This window comes from Seriola dumerili, unplaced genomic scaffold, assembly GCF_002260705.1.
Source record: "Seriola dumerili isolate Sdu_G_001 unplaced genomic scaffold, Sdu_1.0 BDQW01000003.1, whole genome shotgun sequence".
Lineage (NCBI taxonomy): Eukaryota > Metazoa > Chordata > Actinopteri > Carangiformes > Carangidae > Seriola > Seriola dumerili.
In genome coordinates this window covers 2,001,152-2,023,989 of record NW_019174258.1, presented here as the reverse complement: position 1 = coordinate 2,023,989, position 22,838 = coordinate 2,001,152, and the positions used below count along the sequence as shown (strand labels likewise).

The window sequence follows — 22,838 nt, the reverse complement described above, 5'->3', positions numbered from 1 at the left end:
AATGTAAATTCCAGCCTCTCTTAAGTAGGGTTGCAAGTTACAATTATTTTCAATATTGATTCATCTGCAGATAATTTTTTCGATCGTAGAGTCCTGACCAAATCATTACTATCCTGGTGTAGCTCTGTTTCTCATGGGCAAGGACGCAGCAGAGGATGATGCAGAGGTCGGAGTTCAGCTGCTACCAGCACCCTATCTTGTGCATAAGCATGAACGCCCCCTGTTGCTGATTTGCTGGAATAGTTTTTTGTGTCTCAGTCCAAACCACTTTGTTTGTTTCCCATCTACAGAGCCAGGGCTGTCTACAAATACGTGATTGTTTTTGAGCGCATACAGAACACCCAGTGAGGAGATATTCACTTGACAAAAAGTGTATTGTGTTAGAATTGCTGCCTATACTTTTAATCGACTAATTGTTTCAGTTCTACTCTAAAGCCCAGGTCATGCGGAACCTATGGTAATTGAACATCATTTATCTTTATATTCATAGATATTTCCTGTCTAGACTAGGAAAAGTTTTAAGGATTTGTGCTTTTGAAAGGATGGGTCAGTCATTCATCATATGCCTGATTTTGAAGGGTTGCACATATTCCACTGGTCCAGCTAACAACCAAGCAATACCAGTGCTAAAGCAGATTGTAACCCTACTCTGAAAATGGAATTTTCAGAAATGCAAGAGCCATTAAAAAATAATCTGGTTTGACCCTCAAAAATGTAGAATAATACCATTTTTTGATGAGTTTCTGTTCTACAAATGACGAGTCAAATACTTGAAAGAATGAAGGACACCACACGTATCAGCTCTGTGGCCAAGACAAACCTTGTCTTTGTGGCTGGACCATTCAACATCCACCCATTCACACATGCACACACAGACATGTTCAAGCAAGAACACACACCGGTTATACCAATTACAAGAGTACAACAGGGCAACTCTCAGCAACCGGACCCTGCTATGGAAAGTCAAGTGGGTGCTTTGCACGTGTCTGTGTGTGTCTGTGTGCGTGTGCGGTGGAGTCGCTTGGGAGTCAGGACGCATGCAGAGTACTTGGAGTGCTAATTAGGCAACCACAACCCAGCAGAGTACATCAGAGAGAAACAGAGAATAGATGGGAGAGAGAGGGTAAAGAGAGGATGAAGTGAGGAGTGTATGTAGTGGAGCTAGGAATGTAATGATACCAGGAATTTGGTACCAATGAAATTCCACGATTCTCGATACCAAATTCAATACCACAGCAAAAACACAAAACGACAGAGGCTGCTGCATATACATACACATGCACTGACTTCTATACAGTCAGTTTCCAAGCATCAATTTAAATTGACTAAGAAGGTGACAGGCCCATGGTGTGAAAATATTTGGTTAAAAAGTCAGTGTTATATAATGATGGTCACCTGCTAATGTTGTGAGCACCCAGCTCATGTATGAACTGTCGCAATGTTAGCCTAAACAAGACAACGTTAGCTTTTGTGAACGTTGTGTGTGGAGCGTTACTACAACAGACACCAGCTGTCGCAATTCACAAACAATAATGGAAACATTTTGGGACATGAACATACTGTCGACATGTTGTTAATAACTGAAACTCGCTCACCTTGAATTCTGTGTACAGATCTAGATGTCTGTCTTTGAGCTGCTCATATAAGTTCCCTCCTTTCATTTCAAATGCTCTGTGCTACTGTTTGCATATTGGCTTTTGGTTGTTTATAACTTGTCCCTGCTGATCCACTTCAAATACAAAATATCAATGATATAGTGATTTTTTTATTTTTTTATTTTTTTTTTCATTTTATTTTTTTTCCACAAGTCTCAGTAGACCTGTTGCTGCAGCCAGACCTGCTGCCATTCCACGTTTTGTTGTTATTGTTAAGTATGATGTCGGACTAGAACTCTGTTATACTTCCCTCGTTAGTCTCGGAAGAATCACATCTCCAGTAACTACGACACAGGTACCGTCACATTTTCAGAATTTTGGCATCGACTTTGTACCGAAGTATCGATTCTTGTGACCATCCCTAAGGGGGAGCCAGCAGAAACAGCTCTCATCTCCTCAGGAGGCTTGTGGAGGGAGAGGAATAGAATGAGAGATGAAGAGCGAAGGAGACCATTGAAAGATGATAGTAACCGAAATATGTTACGTGCAGTGATGTCCCCAGGCACTGAGAGCTTTATAGTACAAAACAATACAATTTTTCCAGCTCTGTGGGACATGACATGCAGGCTGTCTGTTCATAACTGTGTGTTCGTGTGTGCATGTACCTGTTCGTGTGGCTAAAGGTACACCAAAGAGTATCACAGGTGCAGAAACCGTGATAAGCTCCATGGCAGGTCCTCCTTTGTATGTGTTTGCCTCTTTTTGTGTCATAAGTTCATGTGAGTTCTGCAACATCTGTTGTATCTCCCTGACTTGCCGGGAAGAGCCACATTGCCACCCTTTCCTGTCTCACTGTAGCAGGTGAGGTTGATTAAAAAGACTGAGTCGGCAAGGCCCGATGATGATGGCGATGGTCAGAGCTGCTTCCTCTTCCAGTCGAACAGCTGGGCTGGAAGCAAGGCTGTGTCCCCCTCAGCGAGAGGCTACACAGGGCACAACCATGCAGACAGCAGCTTGACTCCTGGGGCATAGACCACAAAGAGCCAGAGACACAGACAGAATGCACTTACGTGTGTGTGTGTGTGTCTGTCTCTGTGTGTGTGTGTGTGTACAACCAGACTGTTCTGTCATACGCCCACACTGGTGTCTCAGAGAACACAGCCACACACTCGCCAGATGACATGCACACACACAGACATACACACACAACTCCAGCAACCCCTACCACAGTCACTGTGTAATTAACAGCCATAGGAAATGGCGCTGTTGGGGTGGGTGAGTTGGATGCAGGGAGGAGGAGAGGAGAGAAAATCATCTCAGCTCGTGCCTTCCCTCAAGACACACTCTGTTTCTCTGTGGCTGTGTGTGTGTATGGCTGTGTGTGTGGCTGTGTGTGTGGCTGTGTGTGTGTGTGTGTGCATGTGTGCGCATGTGTGCATGTGCGTGCGTTGGAGAATGAAAGCGAGAAAGGTGAAGAGAGGCAGAGAGATGCCGGCTGGTCTTTTGAAATCTCAGTGTTTTTGTTGCAAGCTGCTGGCAGGCAGGTTGGGGTGGGTGGGTGGGGGGTTGAAAACAGAGAGCAAGTGGAAGAGAGGAAGAGAAGTAGGAGGTGAGGGATGAATAATAAGGTGTGTGCACACATGCACTCTCACATACACAGCCGTATCATTTAAAGCCACACAAGGCAAAAAGGCAGGAAGACTGCTCTCTTTGCACAGAGGTGTGTGTGATGTGTTTGTGGTGTGTGTTTGTGTGTGTGTTCAAGACATTGCAAGCGAGCCAGGTCAGAGGGAGATGTACTCTGTTCTCTGCTGTAGCTTTATAATGGAGGCCTGCTGTATAATGACAGCTCAGACACAGGCAATACTGTGTCTCTCTCTTTCAGCTTCTTCATTGATCTCTTGCTCTCTGTCTCTTTGTCTCTCTTTTCTTTTTCTCTCCTTTTGTCTTTTTGCTCTCTCATTCTCCTGTGGAATTGTTCCCTTTGATTCCTCAGCTCTGCAGCCATAGTGCTGCTGTTTCAGGATTTCTCTTATATTACGGTTTTCTCTTTGGTATCGAGTAAAAGAGATGGCACGCATGCGCACAGACGAGCTTGCGTGTGTGCGAACACTCACACGTGCGCACACACTCACGCACACATACACATACACATCTATTCTATAGTGCCTGAGGGTAGATTGCTCTGACATCTCATCTCAGAAGTCAAACAAACCTGGAACTACCAGAGCAGGTTTATCCTGCTGTGCTCCTCGATACTGTGTGTGTGTGTGTGTGTGTGTGTGTGTGTGTGAGTGTGTGTGTGTGTGAGTGTGTGTGTGTGTGAGTGTGTGTGTGTGTGTGTGTGTGTGTGCTTGTGTTTGTGCATGTGCAGGTATGTTCAGGATCAGTTTAAGTCTAGGCCCTGGTTTACATATGTATGAGCATTTGTAGACACTCATGAGGTCGGGTCCCTGTTTCTCCTGTTTAACCTCCATGACCTACCTTTGCTTTGTGTTTTGGTTGCCTGACCAGATTAAGATCATCCTTTGTTCTTTTTCTTTTCTTCTTCTTCTTATGGATACTGTACACGAGTGGTATTTATAGACAGTGAAAAACTCCAGTTGTTGATTTTGCCAGCCACAGAGTTGTGCTTCCTTCTGTCATTCAGTCAGTTACACTAGCTGTCTTTTTTAAGCTCACTTTAGGTTGAGGCATGATAGGGTGGCTGTGGTAGTGGCTGTTTTACCCATATTACATCCTGTTTTGCTAGGTTAGTTTCATCCACATTGCTGCCTCACTGGTGTTTTAGGCACCCTCATTTTTTAAAATTTTTTTATCTATTTTCAGTCAGACAATTCCCTCATGCTGAACCTCTCACCCTCCTCTCATCCTTTTCATCCCCCCGTCAGCATATCTTAAGTCAGGTAGCAAGTCAGTCAGCCAGCCATTCATGATTACACATACTCATCAAGCCATCTCTTACTCCCTCCTGTATCAGTGGCTGAGCTACTTTAATCTAAATCATTTCAGCAGAGTGGATGGTTGAACCTGTGTCATATGTGATCAAAGATCATGATCTGAGTAATGAGGGAGTTTCCACTTATCCACAACAAGACGGCATGGTAGAAGGTGTTGCTTATTTTGAATAGGCGTGCTGGTCCACACAAACAGCAAATGCATTTCACCTGCAGCTCTTCAACCAACCAGTTCACTATGGCCACATCATGTTTGTTATTCTTCCCTGCAGTATTTTAAGAAGCTCTAAAAAGAAAAATCCCATATTCTGCAATGTTGACCAGTGTTAGTCATCAGTCTTTTGGTATCATAAATCAATCATAATAACAAATTGGGCTAAACCTCTGTAGTTCTGGTTGGCTGCTAGTGAAATGTGAAGCAGGATTAAATGTTTGTCTTGTAACAGCAAATGCAGATCTGAGTACAGCAAAGAGGATGTTATCGGAAAGCAGCGAAGATGCTGTTTGTTGGAGGAAAGTAAGAACAGGAATGTGGGAGTGGAACAAAACACCAAACCACAAAGGCGGTTATACCGGCGTTACAAAAATATTCAGAAGTGCTATTCAAAGCCCAGCAAGACTTTTAAAAATGGTGCTTCAGTCGCCTGCATGGCCACACAAGTTGAGCCAACCAGTTTATTGCAATGACATTTTTATTGCTCATTTGAGGGCAGACACTGACCGGTTTGGCTCTGTTCCTAAGCAGGACCACAATATTGTGGCATGCCTAAAGTGTGCTATACCAAGCCACTGGAAAAGAGACATCTGCTGCCTCGGTGAAGAGAGGCATGGATACACAGTTAGCTGTAGGCAGTGCAGTTCCAGTCCACGCTGTTTTGGACTTGGCCAAGCCAAGGTTTGTGGCTGGATCAGATAGATGGGCCAGTAGCACTGCCCTGCTAGTTTTAACGAGCTGATAGGCAAATCCCATCCTGGTTAAAGATTAACCACTCGCTAGAGCTGCCACTGCATTATCTCCCCACTGGCCGGGGCATACAGGAGCCAAGAGGATTTACTTTGTGTGTGTGTGTGTGTGTGTGTGTGTGTGTGTGTGTGTGTGTGTGTGTGTGTGTGTGTGTGTGTGTGTGTGTGTGTGTGTGTGTGCGTGAGAGAGAGGGAGCGAGAGAGAGAGAATAATCTGCATTCCAACCAGCAAAAGGGTGGAACTGTGTGTGACAGTGTGTTTGTTTGACTATGGGAGTTAGTGATCGGCTTTACTTCCAGCAGGGTGTTAAAACTGTGTTTACTGTATGCCATTTAGCAGTCAATCTGCTTTCTGTGTGTGTGTGCGTGTGTGTATGTGGGCAGGATCATGTTTGTATGTGGTTTGTTGTAATCTGAATTCCAGTTTTTTTTTTTTTTTTTTTTTTTTTTTTTTTTTTTGTTTTGTTTTTTTTTAATTTTAATTCCATTTTTTTTTTTTTTTTTTTTTTTTTTTTTTTCAGGGCTTTGTTTTGTTTTCCCTTAGGGCGTAACAGCATTCAAAGGGTTAACGACATCAGGAAGTTTGGTGTGTAACCGACTCTCTTGGATTGTCAGCCAAAATGTTAAACATTTGAGATCCAAAAGATCTAATTTATTCATACCTCTTTAGATCTTCGCAGCAAGATTCTAAATGTTACAAGTGGATGCAGACTTTGTCCTTTTCATAATCCACAGAAAAATCATTTTAAAATCTATTTTTCTTTTGTTTATCACTCGATTAAATGATAGTGTCATATGCCGTGTCATTAACAGAGGACTCCCCTCTGATTAGCTGGGAGACAATGCCATCTGCTGGATGTTTGAGGAACAAAGGGTAGAGCCTGCTTAAAATACTGAGCAAATGTGTTGCAACCCAGTAATGTTAAGAAGTGGCGGTGGGCTCAATTATCTGGAAATTCATAAGACATTACTCAGCCTGGGTTGCTTGGATCATGCTATTTATCATAACTTGAGATGTGACTCGCATGGCTTGTATTTCTCCGGTTTCGAAAGAAATCATGGAAACGAGAGAATAGAAATATACACCCACATAACCTTAGTACCGTCATCAATTTCCACTTAATGCTATTGTGCATGTTTTAATTTTCAGTGCCTTGAAGTAGCAATTGTTTAACCACGCTGTTCTTAATATAAGTGCTAACTCTTCGTTCTTCCAATGTAGGAGCTTTCCGCTGTTATTGTAGGGTCTCCCCAATTTCTTGTAAAGCTTGTTGTATTTTTTGAGCATTTTTACTTTTATTGGACATGACACAGAGGAGGGCAGAGAGATAGGGGATACTAAGCAACAAAGCCAGCTCGAAACAGGGAAGTTGAACAACCAGCAGGACCCTGCCATGAGCTACACTTCTACTTCAGTGCCAGCAGTGGGAGACTGAACAAGCATTATTTTTGGGGAAGCTATGTTAGCACCTGCAATCCCCTTAGCCCGTACCTGCCATGATATGGTCGGAAAACACCAACACAGGCAGCAAGAAGACTCTCGTCTCCAAAACCAGCAGGGCGATCTTCATGATGCTAGACAGGGAAAAGTGGTAGTGGAGAGACACAAAGACAGAGCAGAGTGTGGCGGTCCTGTGTTTTCTCAGGGGAGTCGGACCGTGGCCTGAGCATCAGAGAGGAGCTTTGTCGGGAGGTGGCCTTTGGCACAATGCTGGCCACCGTGCAGCTTTCCCCCAAAGACAATCTCTCTCCCTGTCATCGCTCTTGCTCACTTGCTCCTTCGCTTGTTCTGAAAAAAGTAACGAGTGACGGAAGGAGGAAATGACTAAAGAAACAACTCATTCACACCCCTGCAATGACAGCAGGACAGACAGAGGGGAAGTCAAACCCACGCTTTTACCCTTTTCCTGAGCCCTCCGCCCCCAAGCACTATTACGCAGTAGTCTCCTCCACCCTGATAACAACTCTTTGTAATTGCAGTGCGTGTATTTGCCGTGTAGCCTGTGTGTGTGTGTATGTGTGTGTGTGTATGTGCGCTGTAAAGGTTTGATTGCACGTCCACATTTTTGATAAGACTTCCTTGTTTGTATGTTATGGTAATGCTTGATTAAGAGAGAATGGATTTCTTTACTTTTACTCCTTACTTTCCAGATGCAGTTGTCATTCTTTCGCTTTAATTTCACTTGACAAGCATTTTCAATAGTTACATAACCATTATGTTAATAAAGCAGACTGAATTGAGTTGAGGCAGATATTCTAACGCAAAAGGTTTTCTTTCTCATGCTGTAGGGCTTGACACAGGCCAGGACATGTCCTCTTTCTTCCTCTTTCCTTCTCTCTCTTTTTCTGTCGAACTGTCTCAAGAAGGGAAGGGCGCCTCAGATATTTGACCTAACCCCCCCTGTTCATCTATATACATGCACACATACATACACACACCCTGCCTGTCGCTCCCCAGCAATGGGGTCAGATGTGGTGACCGGCTGAGCACCCTCCCCTCCTCCTCAGCTCCTCTCCTCTTCTTCCCCTCCCCCTCCTCCAGCTCGCCTTGGCAGGGCATGCATGCCTGTGTCTGTTATCTACAAATGGCTGAGGAATTATAGGTTGAGAGGGGAGGAGGAGGAGGAGGAGTGAGGGAGAGTGTGAGGAGGGGGGTGGGGGGTGGGGGGGGGGCCATGTGACATCGCAGCAGCTGCTAGGCTAAGAATTTCTGTTTTCTCACTTAGAGAGAGAGAGAGAGAGAGAGCGAGCTAGAGCAAGGAGGGGAGAGATAGGCAGCGTGTGTGGTGTGTTGCTTTGTTAGATAAGCTCTAAACGGTCTTTGTGAGCGGCACCACGAGAGACAGGAAGACAGGCGGGCAGGCAGGCAGGGAGGGAGAGAGACAGGGTGGACGGGCGAGAGGAGATAGATAGACGGAGAGCGAGAGAGAGGAGCAGGAAGATGGTGTGTGTCCTGTCGGCGGCTGCCGGTGTGTGCTGGGCTGGGCTCAACGTGAAGATGCAGCCATGGGGGATCCAGGCAGCTCCACTCCTTTGTGCAGTAAGGAGCTTTGGCCACGCTTTTAATCTATCGGGTGGGGGGGGGGGGGGGGGGGGGGGGGTCATGAACCACTGCCAGACCTCCGGATGTGTGCCTCTGTGTGTGTTTGTCAAGCTATGTGCTATCTGTTTCTTCTTTCACTACGTTACTCGCATGTGTGTCTGTTAGCGCTGTGGTTTTGTGTGTGTGGTTGGTACAGACTTAAATACACTGTACTCTGTGCCTGGATAGTATTTTGGTTTTCGCAAGAAGTTTCTTGTATATTTCTTTTACTACCTTGTCTGACTTTTTCTCACTTTCTCCAAAGAGAGAGGGAGGAGCAGCACTCTTAATGTCTTGACAAAGTCACGTTACCGGACTGAGCAGTTGGTGTGTGGTTTTTACTTGTTTGGCCAGTCTCTCAATGGCGCCGTGTGTGTTGCTCAGACAGTGGTCATTGTTGATTTCCATTATTAATTGTGTTCTGGGTTCATTCGGAGTGCACTGGGTAACTGGGAGGTTACAGGCAGGACAACTCAAGAGGTGTTGGGAATGTTATTCACTCTCTCATGCCTGACTTGCCGCTGTGCGTGTCCACTCAAACACACACACAAACACACACACACACACACACACACACACACACACACACTCTCTTACACGGGGTGCTGTGCCTCTGCTCTCTTCTCAGGAGGGAACATGATCTTTTTATAGCCCTCTTAGACTCTTGGGTAAACCCAGATATAACTCCTACTTATCTAATTGTGCTGTTGATATACTGTTAGAAAGCAGCTTTCATTTCAGTGACTGTCTTTGTCTTTGAAGTTGTTGTGTTAGCTGGCAGTTTACTTTGAATTCTGACTTAAGGAGGATTCTCAACAAACCACAGCGTGTGTATTTTGGTGTAATGGTTAATACCTGTGCCACGCACAATCTACACTAATCTGAACTTTTGCTGTCCTTTGACCTACTCTCAATGCTTGTGCTTGTGTGTGTGTGTGTGTGTGTGTGTGTGTGTGTGTGGGCACGCGTGTGTGAATGACTGTGTTTTGCCTGAGCACGTAGGACTATCACACGCCGTTCTGGCGTTTAGGGATTCCACTGACCGAGGGGCTGTCAACACGGTGTCACCTTTCAACACATATGCACGCACGCACACACACCACACACACATACACGCAGGGAGGAAAGGGACAGCCGTCTCAACGCTCCTCACCCTTTTTCCCCCTCTTACAAAAATCTGAAGCTAGAAAGAGACATGACACTAAAAAAAACTTCAAAAATTTCACTGTTGTTCTCTTTAACTCTTCATTTTTGACTGTTGGGCTGAAAGTTTGTGCAATCTTTTTTTGTTCTGCTTGCCGAGTCTCTGATCCCTTGATTCAATAATTCATTTAAAACTCACTGTTAAAATTCATAAATATCCAGCTGGCATGAGTCACATTTAAAAAAATAAATTAATTAAAAATTAAATTAAAAAAAGGGGAGGGAGGGGGCACTCGATGCATAAATAGCAATAACATACAGCATATAATACTCGCAGTATGAAATAAAATCACCCTGATAGTGTTAGAGCATGCTCAGTAGAGGTGTTATGTAAACTCTATGACCATGGACCTCTGGCAGACACACAGCCAGACTGGAGCTTTTAAGAGCAAGGGAGGGTGACCCGCCCTCCTAACCTCTCACCTCTGACCCTAAGCCATACAACCAAAGCCCCTCTGCCCCTCACCAATCCCCATCCACCCCAGCTGTCACAAACAGATACCCAGCACCACACTTTGTCCTGACAATCTCCGTGTCCAAGGAAACCGCTAAGCCTTACTCTTTTCACACATATTTGTCTGCGTTGGTCTTTCCATGTCTCTTGTAGAACATATGTGTGTCTGTATAGAGCTGAGGGCAGTACTGGATATTAAACCTTTCCCATTCTTTTCCACTTTGTCCATTTTGTAGGCATGAGCCATGAGCCAAAGTCACCATCGTTAGGAATGATCTCCACGGCGACCCGTACCACGGCGACGGTCAGCCCCCTCACCCCGTCACCTCTCAACGGTTCTATTGTAGCCAATGGAAGCCCGGCGACCCAGTCTGCTCACTCTGGATTCGCTGCAGCCCTCCGTAAACTGGCAAAACAGGCCGAAGAACCTCGAGGTAAAGTCACACCGCATGTAGGGATGTGACACAAGAATTTGCTAATATGCGCAGTAGAGTTTTTGATTTCAGCTGGTCTAAATTTCGTTTTCACCACAGAAAGAATGATAGCAGCTTTCAGCATTGGCATTATACTACTTTCCAGACATGCATCACAAAATAAACCCAAAAAGAAATTGTCCAGTTTAAGTGATCTGGATGTTGATGGTAATAATATTTCTGTTTGAGTCTGAATTAATATACAGGTGCGCATATTGGTTGTGCAAACGTGCACATGTCTTTTTGTGGCTTCTACTGTGCACGCTCATCAGGTGATGGAATTAAGTATTAAGGTTTACTTAAAAAAAAAAAAATTGGTTTGGTTTGGTTTTAAATCCTCTTTTCAGTCCTAGTGTCTGACAACAAAATCTTTTGTTGAAAATATTGTGATATCAAACCATGATCCTACAATAATATAAGAACTAAATGTATTGTTACGTCCAGCCACACTGACCCTTACCTGTAAATCTGATGGAGTAGGTGTTTTGTACCTCCTGTACGCTGAACATGTGTGGCTGTATATCTGTTCTTTTTGTGTTTGCGTTTGTGTGTGGCTGTCATATAGTGTGTGAATACATGTAGGTGTTATTGCCAGTATGTATAGCTGAGTGCAGAACTGCTAATGGCAATGGAGTGATATCCACACAGAATTGAATTAGTTGGTGTCCCTGGAGATGCGGGGACGAAGAGGAGCCACTCTAGCTGACCCACTTAATGTCCTGCGTGTGAGTGCACGTACGCTTGGGTGTGCTTGTCAACGCATGCATGTGTGTTGGCTCGCCAGTTTCCCGTCATACGTTCTTCCTTGTCATTGTCTTCGCACAATCACACACATGAAACATGCAATAGAATTCCCATCTCTCTGAGCTCTGCGCTGTGGTTGTGTGAATATGAAATAAGCATCAGGTGGTTGAATTACTGGTTACTGACTCATACAGTGTTACGTCAGAGCTCAACCCTTTAAGGCTGAAACATGCTTGCTCAAAGATCTATATAAATGTTTTTGTGTAGGTGCTGAGGGAGAGGTTTGTGGGTTTCTTGCTATGTTTTGTAAATTCAACGTTGGCCCCTAACGTACATGCAAGTATGTGCCCAGTGTCTCTTGATTACACACACATAAACATACAAAGCGTACAAAGCAGAATCTACACAGGAGAGTCTCAGTAGGAAGATTCTCATTTTGGAGTTTAATGAGGGTGTGTACGTTTGTCTGTTGTGCGTGTGTGTGTGTGTGTCTGTGTGTGGCTATATGCGTTGGCTCCAGAGAGGCCCAGCTACCCCAGCTGTCCACCCTTGCTCTGGCTCTTAAATCAGATGGTCCCCTCCTTCCTGTCTTTCCCTGGACACCTTGTTCCCAAGCCCACTGCAGCCTGGGACCCAGAACCAAGCAAATGATTTATTGCCCAGAGAGAGAGAGAGAAAGAGAGAGAGAGAGAGAGCGCTCAGCCCTGGCCTCTCCTCACCTCCCTCTCAATCCTTCTACCCTTCATCTCTTTTCATTCCCTCAACCATGCATGCCAGCCCTATTACTTCTTTGCTCTTTCTCTCTCCAAAAGAAAAATCCACTTCCAGAGTCCACCTCCAGCATCTTTTCATTTTAACATACTGTGGACTCCCCTTTTTTCCACTGGAATTGTCCTTCTTATTTCTGTTGCTTCTCCTCCTTTTTATCAGTTGCAGCTGGAGAACACAAAAACTGTGCTCTCTTAGTCATGTTTTTTAATACTTCTGCTTTTTTATTTTGCATTGTATTGGGAGGTGAGAATGAGTGTGCTCTGTTCCATTTGTAATACATGATCTACCGAGGCAGAGAGCTCACATCTGTGTCTTTGTCATACATACACAAGATCATGTCTGATAAAGCTCTACCACCTTTATATTAAAAGCACACAAAAGCCCCTTTGTTATTGTTGAGGCCTGCTGACTGTGTGGCCTGGCTGGTGTAGGCAGTGATTTGTGGGTGACTCAGCCATCAGGAATAAGGGGCCACTCTGCCCGTGTTAGGAGCGTTGGGTCTGGGGTGGGGAGAGAGGCATGAGGCCCCTGGAGCTCCAGTCACCTCTCTGTCTGCAGAGCCTGTATTTATAGGCAACACACACACCCAAACACCCCCACACATGCAAACAGTTGTCTTTGCAACTGTATAAGCCTTGTGATTTCTTAGCATGCTGCAGCCTGCTGTCCTTTCATTAGCTGCTTTGACTCAACCCCTCTTTCTCTCTGTCTCTCTCACCCTCTGGTTGATGCTTTGAGGTGAGTAGTGCAGTATATATGAGGTGCCATGACTCAGTGTCCTAAGGCCTGGAGGAATTAGTTTGGTTTGAGCACTAGTATCACTGCCACCGGCTGCTGAACTGATTTAAGACCCTGAGCACGGCTGCTGTTTATATACACACCCACACACCCATACACACACAGACACATACATCGTCACTTGTCTGTGGCGAGTATAATGAATAGCTCTGTGTACTGAGTGCTGCACTGAAGTGGGGAGGTGATGGATAATGAGTATCAGAGCAGTGTAAAGGACACACTCTCATCCCATGTACACTCGCATAGCATTCACATGTGCGAGCAAACACACACCACGCACAGAGACAGATAACACACTGCCTCAAAAAGGCAGGCCTGCTGATATCTGATTAATTAGGCAGATCCTGGTTTAATCCTCTCGGTTGCTTCTCCTCACACACTCTCAGACACATACACACCACCAGAATTTCATGACTGCGTTCATACCAACTGTAGTACACTGCCTGGAGAGAGAATGAAGAGAGGGAGAATAAAGGTGTACAAGATAGATGGAGTGAATTGGCTGGAAAAAAGAGGAATCGGAAGTAATTAGTAGATTTGTGAAAACCTGAGGTGTTTGTCAGCTTGCGTGTGTGTGTACGTGTGTGTGTGTGTGTACGTGTGTGTGTGTGTGTGTACGTGTGTGGCCGGAGGCTCCCCTTGTTTATGGGAGCCCAGAGCATGCTGGGACAGCGGGGCAGTGTGTCTCTGACCCCTCCATCTGGAGCCTGCCTGGAGCTCACACAGCCTCGCTGTGCTCAGTGTGTGTGTGTGTGTGTGTGTGTTTCTTGAAGGCAAAACCCTTCAGGCTGTGACTGTCCCTGAAACACTCACAAACAAGCTCATTTGCTTTCCCCTCTCTCTCTCTCTCTCTCTCTCTCTCTCTCTCTCTCTCTCCACACACAGCAACCTTACACCTCTCATGACTCTGTTCAGTAGGGAAGCAGCATTTAAGTATAATATACAGTTTGTACAGTCAGCAGAAGGCACAGAGATTTGCTCCTCTCATTTCCATCCGCCATCTTGTACCGTCTTCCTTTCCCTCGCTGGCACAGCAACACACACTGCGTGCTTCTCCCCTCCCCCCATTCAGTGATGCAGATTACAGGCTTTGTGTTGTGTTGTCAGTGCATGGCCAAGACTGTAGTAGCAGGTGTGTTTGGTGTTTGTGTGCATCAGTGGTTGCTGTGCGTCTGTAAGTATGGGTGTGGGTGTGTGTGTGTGTGTGTGTGTGTGTGTGTGTGTGTGTGTGTGTGTGTGTGTGCGCACGCGTCTGTTTGAGTGCACGTGTTGAGGCTTGTGCTTGTGCGTGTGCTGGTGGGGTGGCATATGGATGCAGGGTTGGCTGGGCACTGCTATGCACACCAGGTGTGAAATGGACTGTTTAATTAAGTGCTGATGTTGTTGTAATGCATGCTGGGAGGGAGGAGGGTTGAGGAGGAGGGGTAGGGTAGGGTGGGTGTGTTGGCGGGGTGGAGGAGAGCACCTTCTGCCTGGCATAGCTGGTGCTGGCTGTGCTTGGCTGTTTTGGCAAAGGTGGTGGTGGAGGGTGGTAGCAGAGGATTGGTAGGGGCCATTTGGCAACACTAAAACATTTTTGTGCAGTGATGTCTTCCTGTCAAGGCTTAGTGATCCAGTGGGATTCACTGCTACAGCTCCTGGGCTCCGCCATTGAATGAAAGAACCTGCTGAAGAGCTGTGGTGACTTCTTTGGCTTTTTGATTGGGTCAGTGGCTGAAGTAAAAGGTGCCATCTATGCAGGGATACTTGGCCACAGCCTCTGACCACAGCTTGGTTTGTTTGTTTGTCGCTGCTGCGTGTGTGTGTGTGTGTGTGTGTGTGTGTGTGTGTGTGTGTGTGTGTGTGTGTGGCTTAGCTTGAGCGGTCAAGTGTGGAGGCAGTCTGGGAGAGTGGGACTGGTAATAGAGGAGGCGATAGAGAAAGGAGCTTCACATTAATCACACACAGCTTGGGACCGAGACAGCACTCTCTTTCTCTCTTTTCCTTTCCTTTCCTTTCCTTCTGTCTCTGCCTCCTGTGTTCTCCCCCTATATCTTGCTCTCTCTCTCAGCCTGCAACCCCCCCCCCGACCCCTACCTCACCAAACCACACACACCCCTACACACCAAGCAAGTGACAATCAGTACAGCTAATGAAGTGCAGGTTGAAAGCTGATGAGCCTGTTTTAGACTCTGGGGATGAAGGCTTGTGCTTCACTCCTCCTCTGCCTCCTCTAGCTCCCTGCAGGGCCAGCATGTGTGGCCATCTTCTCTCTGTATGGATGGAAAGGGAGGAGCATATGGCAGAGATGACACCAGCTGAGTGCCAATCAAACACCTCATATATGATTTTTCTCCTATCAGATGGCACAATGATGTGGGGGAGGGGGACTATGGAAATTGGAGCAAGGGGGTTGAAAATGGACAGGAGGAAATCTTGGAGGTTTGATAGAGGAAAGAGGCTTATGGACACACATGTCTGTTCGTGGTTTAAAAAGGAAGATAAGGGGAAATATACATAGATGCACAAATGCAAACATGTAACCACTCTCTCAGACATCTCTCTGAGCCCATACCAGCTGTAAGTATTGTAAATGTGGTTATGAAAAGTGTGCGTTGAGCCTGGTCTATGTCTGCTTGGCAGGTACTGTGTTTGAAGAACAGAAGGAAAAGGAATTAGGGTGTATGAGGAGGTGGTGGGTGGGTGGTGGTTGTGTGGGGTGTTGTGAGAGAGGAGGAGGAGGGAACGATAGAGGAATAATAGCTGTTTGTGTTTTTTTTTTGTGTGATATACATGTACAGGACGGTTAGAAGTACACAGATTCTGCGAGCTGCAGAAAGAGAATGAAGCTGTTGGTAGACGACCCTTGTCTCTTTTATTTCCTTCTTCCTCTCAACTGCTTCTCTTCCTTCTCTCTTAATTATTTAGTCTGCCCTGCGTCTTCTCCAGTCTGCTCTGCCTCTTCGCGGAAAATGAGGAGGAAGAGGAGGAGATGGGAAGAGAGGGGTTGAGAGAAATAGATGGAGTAGGGGTCTGTTGCTTAGCAGTTCAGAATCACTGTGATCACCGCCCCTCCTCTCCTCTCTACCTCTACCCTTCCTTCAGCCTTATTTGTTCCCCTATCCTTGTGTATGCATGTTGTGTGTGTGTGTGTGTGTGTGTGTGTGTGTGTGTGTGTGTGTGTGTGTGTGTGTTTGTGGTGAGTGAATAGGCTGTGACACTAGAGCTGTATTAAGTGTAGCTCCATTCCCCAGGCTGAGTGGGCTGCTATTGATTGGCCTAGTCTTGCAGGGGAGAGTAATGGCTCTCTGAGGTGAGGTGGATGGGGGGGGGGATTAGGCCACTAATTGCCATTGTGCAGACAAAATATGCCCCCACCCACACACCCAATACCCACCACCCACTCACCCATCTGCACCCCTTATCTCTCTGCTTTCCTCTGCGCTCCATCTCCCGCTTCACCTCTGCCGCACCTCTTTTGCACTCTCACTGGCTGTTTTTTTTCCCCAATCACTCCCAATCTCTTATCATTTTTCATTTTCATGTCTCACCTCACATGTATCATAACCATCTTTCCTTCACACATCTTTTTCTTGCCCTCCCCCAAAAAACCCCCCCCCCCCGCCCCACCCTTCATTTGCTGCTCCTACCACCACTCGCACCTCACACATAGATTTTCAGATTTTCTCTAGACCGTCACCTCACTGCCATTATTGATTCTTTCCGTTATTTAGTAGTATTAGTCACAATGAGGTGTTTAAAATCAGTCTATATCTTGACCGCACCTACCATACGTGGACATTGTCTGTTAGGTTATGTTGCCATGGAAACCGAAGCAGCGAAGAAATGGCGGTTGGGTGGAGACCTGTGGTTTTTGTTCTGATGGTGATAATTGGAGAGGAAGTAGACCTGAAACTGGCCTGAGGTTTCAGCTGCCTTTTTTTTCATGGCTGCATGTAAGCACATTGATGCACAAAAGCACACTACCTGCACACGCACACACACACACACAAGCACACATCTCCTGCTGTCCTTGCTGCAGCACTGAAGTGTGTGTCCCATTGAGAGGGTTGTGACCCAGTTTGACTGTGTAATGCTGCGCTCGCTCTGAGCAGAGACATACAGCACACTGTACTGTCAAGAGAAGAGGCACAGGCTGGGAGAAGGAGAGAAGAAATGAGAGGAAACTTAGAGACAACACACAGGTTAAAACCTACGGGAGAGTAAAAGAAAAAATAAAGAAAGGAAGGGAAGACAGAAGCATAAAAAAAAAAGACAGAAGGGAAGAGACGGTGCACACAGTTGAGAGGAAGAGAAGGTGCAGCCTGTATGTGGGGGTGGGTGGGGTGGGTAAAGACGTAATGTTGGAAAACTGAAATTGCAATGATATACCCATGTGAATGTGAACATATCATGAGAGCTTTGGAACAAGAGAGAGAAAGCGAGATGTGTAGAAAGCGAGGCATGTGACCAGACCGTGACCCTGCGCTACAGGGTTTCCCTGGAGGGCTTTGTTAATGTGGCACAGCTACAGCGCAGCAGAGAAGCTCATTGGGCCAGCTTTTCACCACCTGCTGTGTGTGTGTGTGTGTGTGTGTGGGGGGGGGGGGGTTCTGTGTGTGGCTGCAAGCTCCACTGACTGTATATACATTCAGTATGGCTATTCACTCTCAAAACATTGTGTTGTTGTGGTGTGTGTGTGTCCTGCATGTCAAGGCTGTGTGACTGTTGCAGGGCTGCTCATCCTGATCACTGTCACTTCATAATAGGAGCCTAGGGCCATCCATCTGGCCCTCTGTGTGTGTGTTATTTGTTACTGTTATAGTGCTGCAAACCTTTTTTATTCCCTTGTGAAGGAGTTACAGGATCATAGTGTTGTCATATATCCTTTTTATTGGTAGAGCAAAATGCAGACTATTAGTATCTTTACCTCTTATCTACTTTCTTTCATTGTCATTTGTCTGTGTCTTTCTCCAGCTGCGTCCTCCATCAGCAGTGAGTCCTCTCCAGTGTCCTCCCCGGCCACAAACCACAGCTCTCCAGTCAGTACACCCAAGAGGGGTCCCCTTGGTCCAGGGCCTGTCCTGGTTCCCCCAGCTGGCCACAGCGTGCCAAACACTCCACCTGTAGTCACCATTGCTCCAACAAAGACTAGCAACGGCCTCTGGAGGAACGAGGGACGCCAGGTAAAACCTCATTCAAACACCACACTGACCTTTAGCCTGTTATCTATCTTTTTCTCTTACTTCCCTTTTTTTTTCTTTCAGCTACTCTCTCTGAACCCTCAGATTGTTCCGGTGTATTTTCCTTTCTGTCTCTTATCTGGTTATTCTAGCAGCATTCAAATGTTGTTATTCTTCTGCTCGCCTGCTAGCACAAACATGCACGCAGACAGGCTCTCGAGGGATTAATGGATTTTGTAGCTGGCCTGTAACCAATAGTAAGGCATTACGCAGTTGACATATGTACAAGTGACATAGCGGGTCTATGAATGTATGCTTCCCCCAAACCCCCCACCCCCCCATGGCTCCATGCGTTAAACAATGCCAGCTGCCACTGGGACGTCGAGGTGACAGCCTCAACGGCAGCTAACATCTGTGCCCCTCCAGCCCCCCTCCCACTTAGCCCTCTAGCCCTCTTGCCCTTGGACAAGCCCCTCCCAAGTCCCCAGCCTTTAGCCTCCTTACCCCCACCCCTGCACACCCTTCCACACACCTCCAGCCTCACCCTTACCCTCTTCACTCAAGCAGTCAAGTGCATCCTCTGCTTCGTCACCCCGACACCCGCTCTCTGTTACGTAGTGGGAGAGAGAGGGAGAGCTGCTTCCTTTGATAAGGAGTGGATTATGGATTATGGCCTTGCTTTAAGCCTTCTTATCTCAGCTCAGGGGTAGTGGTCGAGGCCAACCGCACGCTTATGAACAGCACTCGGCAACACGCGGAAACTCTGCGAGACATTTTGATGGTTCCCCGGAGACAGAGAGAAGGGGGATAGCAAAGGGTGAGTGAGGAGGTCAGCCAGACAGCAATGTGTGGTAGCATTCAGGCTATTGCCCCCCCCCCACCCCCCCACCCCTTTCCGAAATGACCCCTCCATAGTTCAAGGGTCAACCAGAACTGGGAGGTGCTGGAGAGACAAGGGAGCTCTCCCAATGTTGTCACCATTTTTTGCCATTCCTTTAGCATAGCAAGTTTCAAAGAGCGACAGAAGGAATGAAGGCACAGAAACTCCCGCCGCTCCCTTCCACATTTATTATAGCTAAACCCGTGTGTATGTTTGTGTGTATGCGTTAGTGTGCATTTGCACAGTGGTTGTGTGTGTGTGTGTGTGTGTGTGTGTGTGTGTGTGTGTGTGTGTGTGTGTGTGTGCATGCGTGTGTGTGTAAGAGGTCAAGCTCAAATTGAAAAGGTCATGTCACTGGGTTTGTGGTGCCTCCAGCAGCTCGGGGCCACCCAGCCGAAGAATGAGGAGGTTAAGGAAGGTGATGTGGACAAGAGGTTGGGATGGAGGGGGCAACAGTGGGGGATGCGTCACGGAAGCTGGCGTCATAGCATCTCCTCTATTTCCGTGGTGCCGCTTCAGTGAGCACATATAACTCTGTGATAACAAAGAGCCACGAGGCTGTAAAGGACACACATACATACCCGCCAACAAAATGTTCCTCTTAAACAAAGATGATACTGTCTGGAGCTTTGCTAACATCGCTAATTGCTGTACAGGAAGAATGCATTAGGGAAGATGGGCATTTTTACCTTGCCCCTTTGCCCTTTACACTTGTCATTCTCTCTTACCTTCTATGTCTGGTTTTATCATTGGGTTTTTCTGCCAAAATTTATTTTAGTTAAGGTATCCGTGTGCCATTCCCTGATACCCTGTATTTTTCCTTGTGACAGGAATTGCATGGTGTTAAAATAAAGTGTGAGGAACAAAGACAATGGGGACACAAACAGCCAGAAATGAAGATTCAAAGACAAAAGGAGAATCTGACAGAGGCACTAGAAATGCAGAGAAAATAGTTACATACAGAGGCCACAGTTTGTTCTGTGGATCCCCTGTAAGGCGTCCAAGAAAGCCTGTCTGTAGCTGTGTGTACATATGTGTGCGTCCTGCTTTGTGTGTGTTAGAAGGGTTGATTAGTGTCTCTAGCTGAGATATGAGTCTGTCTTTCAGAGGGGGTGATGGGCAAGGCAGCGAAGGAGGGGGTGCTTGGTGCGTTGGCATTTTGCTTTAATGACTGCAGGAGTCTGCTCCCGCTGCTGCCTGTAATTGCTTTTTAATTGGCAATTTGGATTCATGGCTCCATCTGAGAGGCGTAAACGAGAGCTCTACAATGCGCGGGGTCTCCCAGCCTCACTGGGGGTTACAGGGGCCTGGCTCACACAGGGGAAGATGGCTGTTAATGGATGTGTCTTTGAGTCTGAGTGCTTGTATTTGTGCTCTGTAGTGTGTATATGGCAGGCTGCTAGTGAATAGTGTGTGTTTGAGAATAGAAGGCTGTGTTTGTTGGCAGGGTGAAAGGTCAAAATGGGATGGCTGGTTGGATGTGTAGGTGCCTGAGTGACTAAGATGCCTCTCTAATGGGAATGAAAGGTTCTGTCTTTGTGGCGTGTGTGCTTTTTCAAGGTTCTGACCTGTTACACCCACACCTTTTGCTATAAGCCTGCATCCACACATACATGCACAGACATACACAAACAGGGACAAAAAGGTGTGCATCCTACATGGCAGCTATATGGACACATTATCATTTACAAACGTGTTTCTACTGTCCTTTTTGTTGATCAGCTCATATTGGAGGGACTTTGCCGGCTTTCAGTGACAGTATGAATTTTAAAAGCAGGAAGCAGAAGCCAGTGGATTGCAAAATTGCTGCAGCGTCACTGTGCTTTGTTGTTTTACAAACATCTTTGCTCCATCCTCTTATGATGGGATTTCTGTGAAATTTGGTGGCAAGGAACAGTTGATTCAATTTTGTGGTAATCTGTTTGGGAATCGCACAAATTGACAGTTATTGAGTCATTTCCATGATTATGAAACCATGCCCTTGTCATGCACAAACTGTGTGCATGATGTAGGATATTGAACACAGGTTCAACCTGCATTTGATTCACAAAGTTAAGATGAATACCAGATAGTCAGCATTCAACAGCATTCAAGTAACTTACAGCAGACATTGGGTGATTTTATTTGCTGATCCGGTTCTCATGTTTCGGTGTAAAATAAAAAGGGTCAGTGAAGTGTAGTTTGGTCTACCTGTAGAAATAATATTCTTTACATGGTTGTTCTCTGTTGTGGCAGCTTGATAAGTTTTAAGGGTTAAGTTGGGGCACCGACTGAAGCAAAATATGCTACTGAAGCATAGTATAACAGGGTGTTTGCTGTTCTTCACATATAACACAACAAACATGAATAAATAAATAAGTACATGGACCTGTAGCATCAGTTGCTTTAGTCAAGCAATGATGACAGCCTCGCTAAACACTTCACTTGGTTAGCAAGCTGTGTGAGTGTGGTTATAGCAATTGATTAACTGACAGTCAGACAGTATGATAGAAAGCAGCTTCTCCCATTTTTACAGGCATATCAGCGGTCAGCAATGCCTCACCAGTACCTGCCTCAGTACAGCTTTATGACACTCAGGAGGAGAGGAGGAATGCAGTAATACACACCACAGTACATGTGTGCGTGACTTCATCTGCAAGTCAATGTGTGTTAAGATAAGTGATTTGAATAAATGTGTGTATATTTGCCTGCCCCGGGCTTTTACTAACAGTCAGACTTCCAGACAGCCACCCATCAGTTTTTGATAGTGTTGGACACCAAGCTAGGAAAAACCACTTTGTGGAAAAAGACGGGGAAAGAGCAAAGAGCAAACAGACAGCCCGGCATTCTGTGGTTTGAATGGTACTGTCTGATACTGACTTCTTTTGACATATATGAACCTCTTTTCCAGTTGGCTGCTGATTGGGAAGGAACATCCACCTTCTCCCTGTGCTCATAAAGCTCTGAAAAGACAGGGATGGGGGGGGGGCTCAGTTATAGGGACGGGAGGTTTGAAGGAATAAAGTGCCTTACTGTTTAGTGAAGCGCAACAAACAACAAGGAGTAAACTACTGGAAAGTGGGAGGTCTAAGAAACAAAGGGGGGTGTGGGGAGTCTAAACATTAGAGCCATTTCAGATTGGATGTTAGCGCATCAGTGTCAGTCTGGGTCAGTGGCTGCAGAAGAGGATGTGGAGGTAATGGCTCACTAAATAGGATTTGTTTTATCAGAGGCGGTAGTGAGAGAGAGGACAGTGCTGCTGTAAGGTCTCTCTCTAATCCCAGAGGTTAATTTAATGGGGCAAGAAGTGCCCTGTCCCCTTCTCTCATCTTCTTTATCACTTCATCTCAACCTTTCTTTATTTCTATTCCTATTCTTTGTAGTTGTTCAACTTCAAGTTGCGTTGCACCATTGCAGTGAAAATCCTCAACTGCATATCCCTCTATAAACAATTTCCTTGTTCGACTTACAAGGGTTGTAAGTCTCCCAGTTCCGCCATTGCATTTGTAGGCAGAGGGAAACCAAAGCTTCAGAAAATTTACTCCCACTCCCACAGCAGGATGTCTTTGTAGCTCTGAAACAGTGTGTGTGCCTGCTGAGTGTGTGTGAGTGTGTGTATGTTTTGTTGTGGGATTGGAGAAGTGAGACCAGGCTTGCTGCCAAAGGGAGAGAGGGAGGTGAAAGAGAAAAAGGAAGAAAGAGAAACAGAGGTAGAAGGATGTTGCTTTTTGGATTTTGTTGTCTTCCCTGAGCACGCACACACACGCACGCACGCAC

The 22,838-nt window shown here is 46.1% G+C and overlaps 1 protein-coding gene across 3 annotated transcripts in view; it reads left to right on the top strand.

Moving 5' to 3' along the window:
- The window catches only part of gse1 (Gse1 coiled-coil protein), a 65,464-nt gene that overhangs the window by 28,563 nt on the left and 14,063 nt on the right, over nt 1-22,838 (top strand). For 2 of the 3 annotated variants that reach the window (XM_022740411.1, XM_022740427.1), the window contains exons 2-3: nt 10,491-10,688; nt 17,997-18,205. In XM_022740411.1, coding sequence (XP_022596132.1) covers nt 10,491-10,688; nt 17,997-18,205 — 407 coding nt within the window. Of the gene's footprint in view, nt 1-8,437; nt 8,556-10,490; nt 10,689-17,996; nt 18,206-22,838 lie in introns of those variants that run through there. The other variant, XM_022740419.1, reaches the window with a different exon arrangement.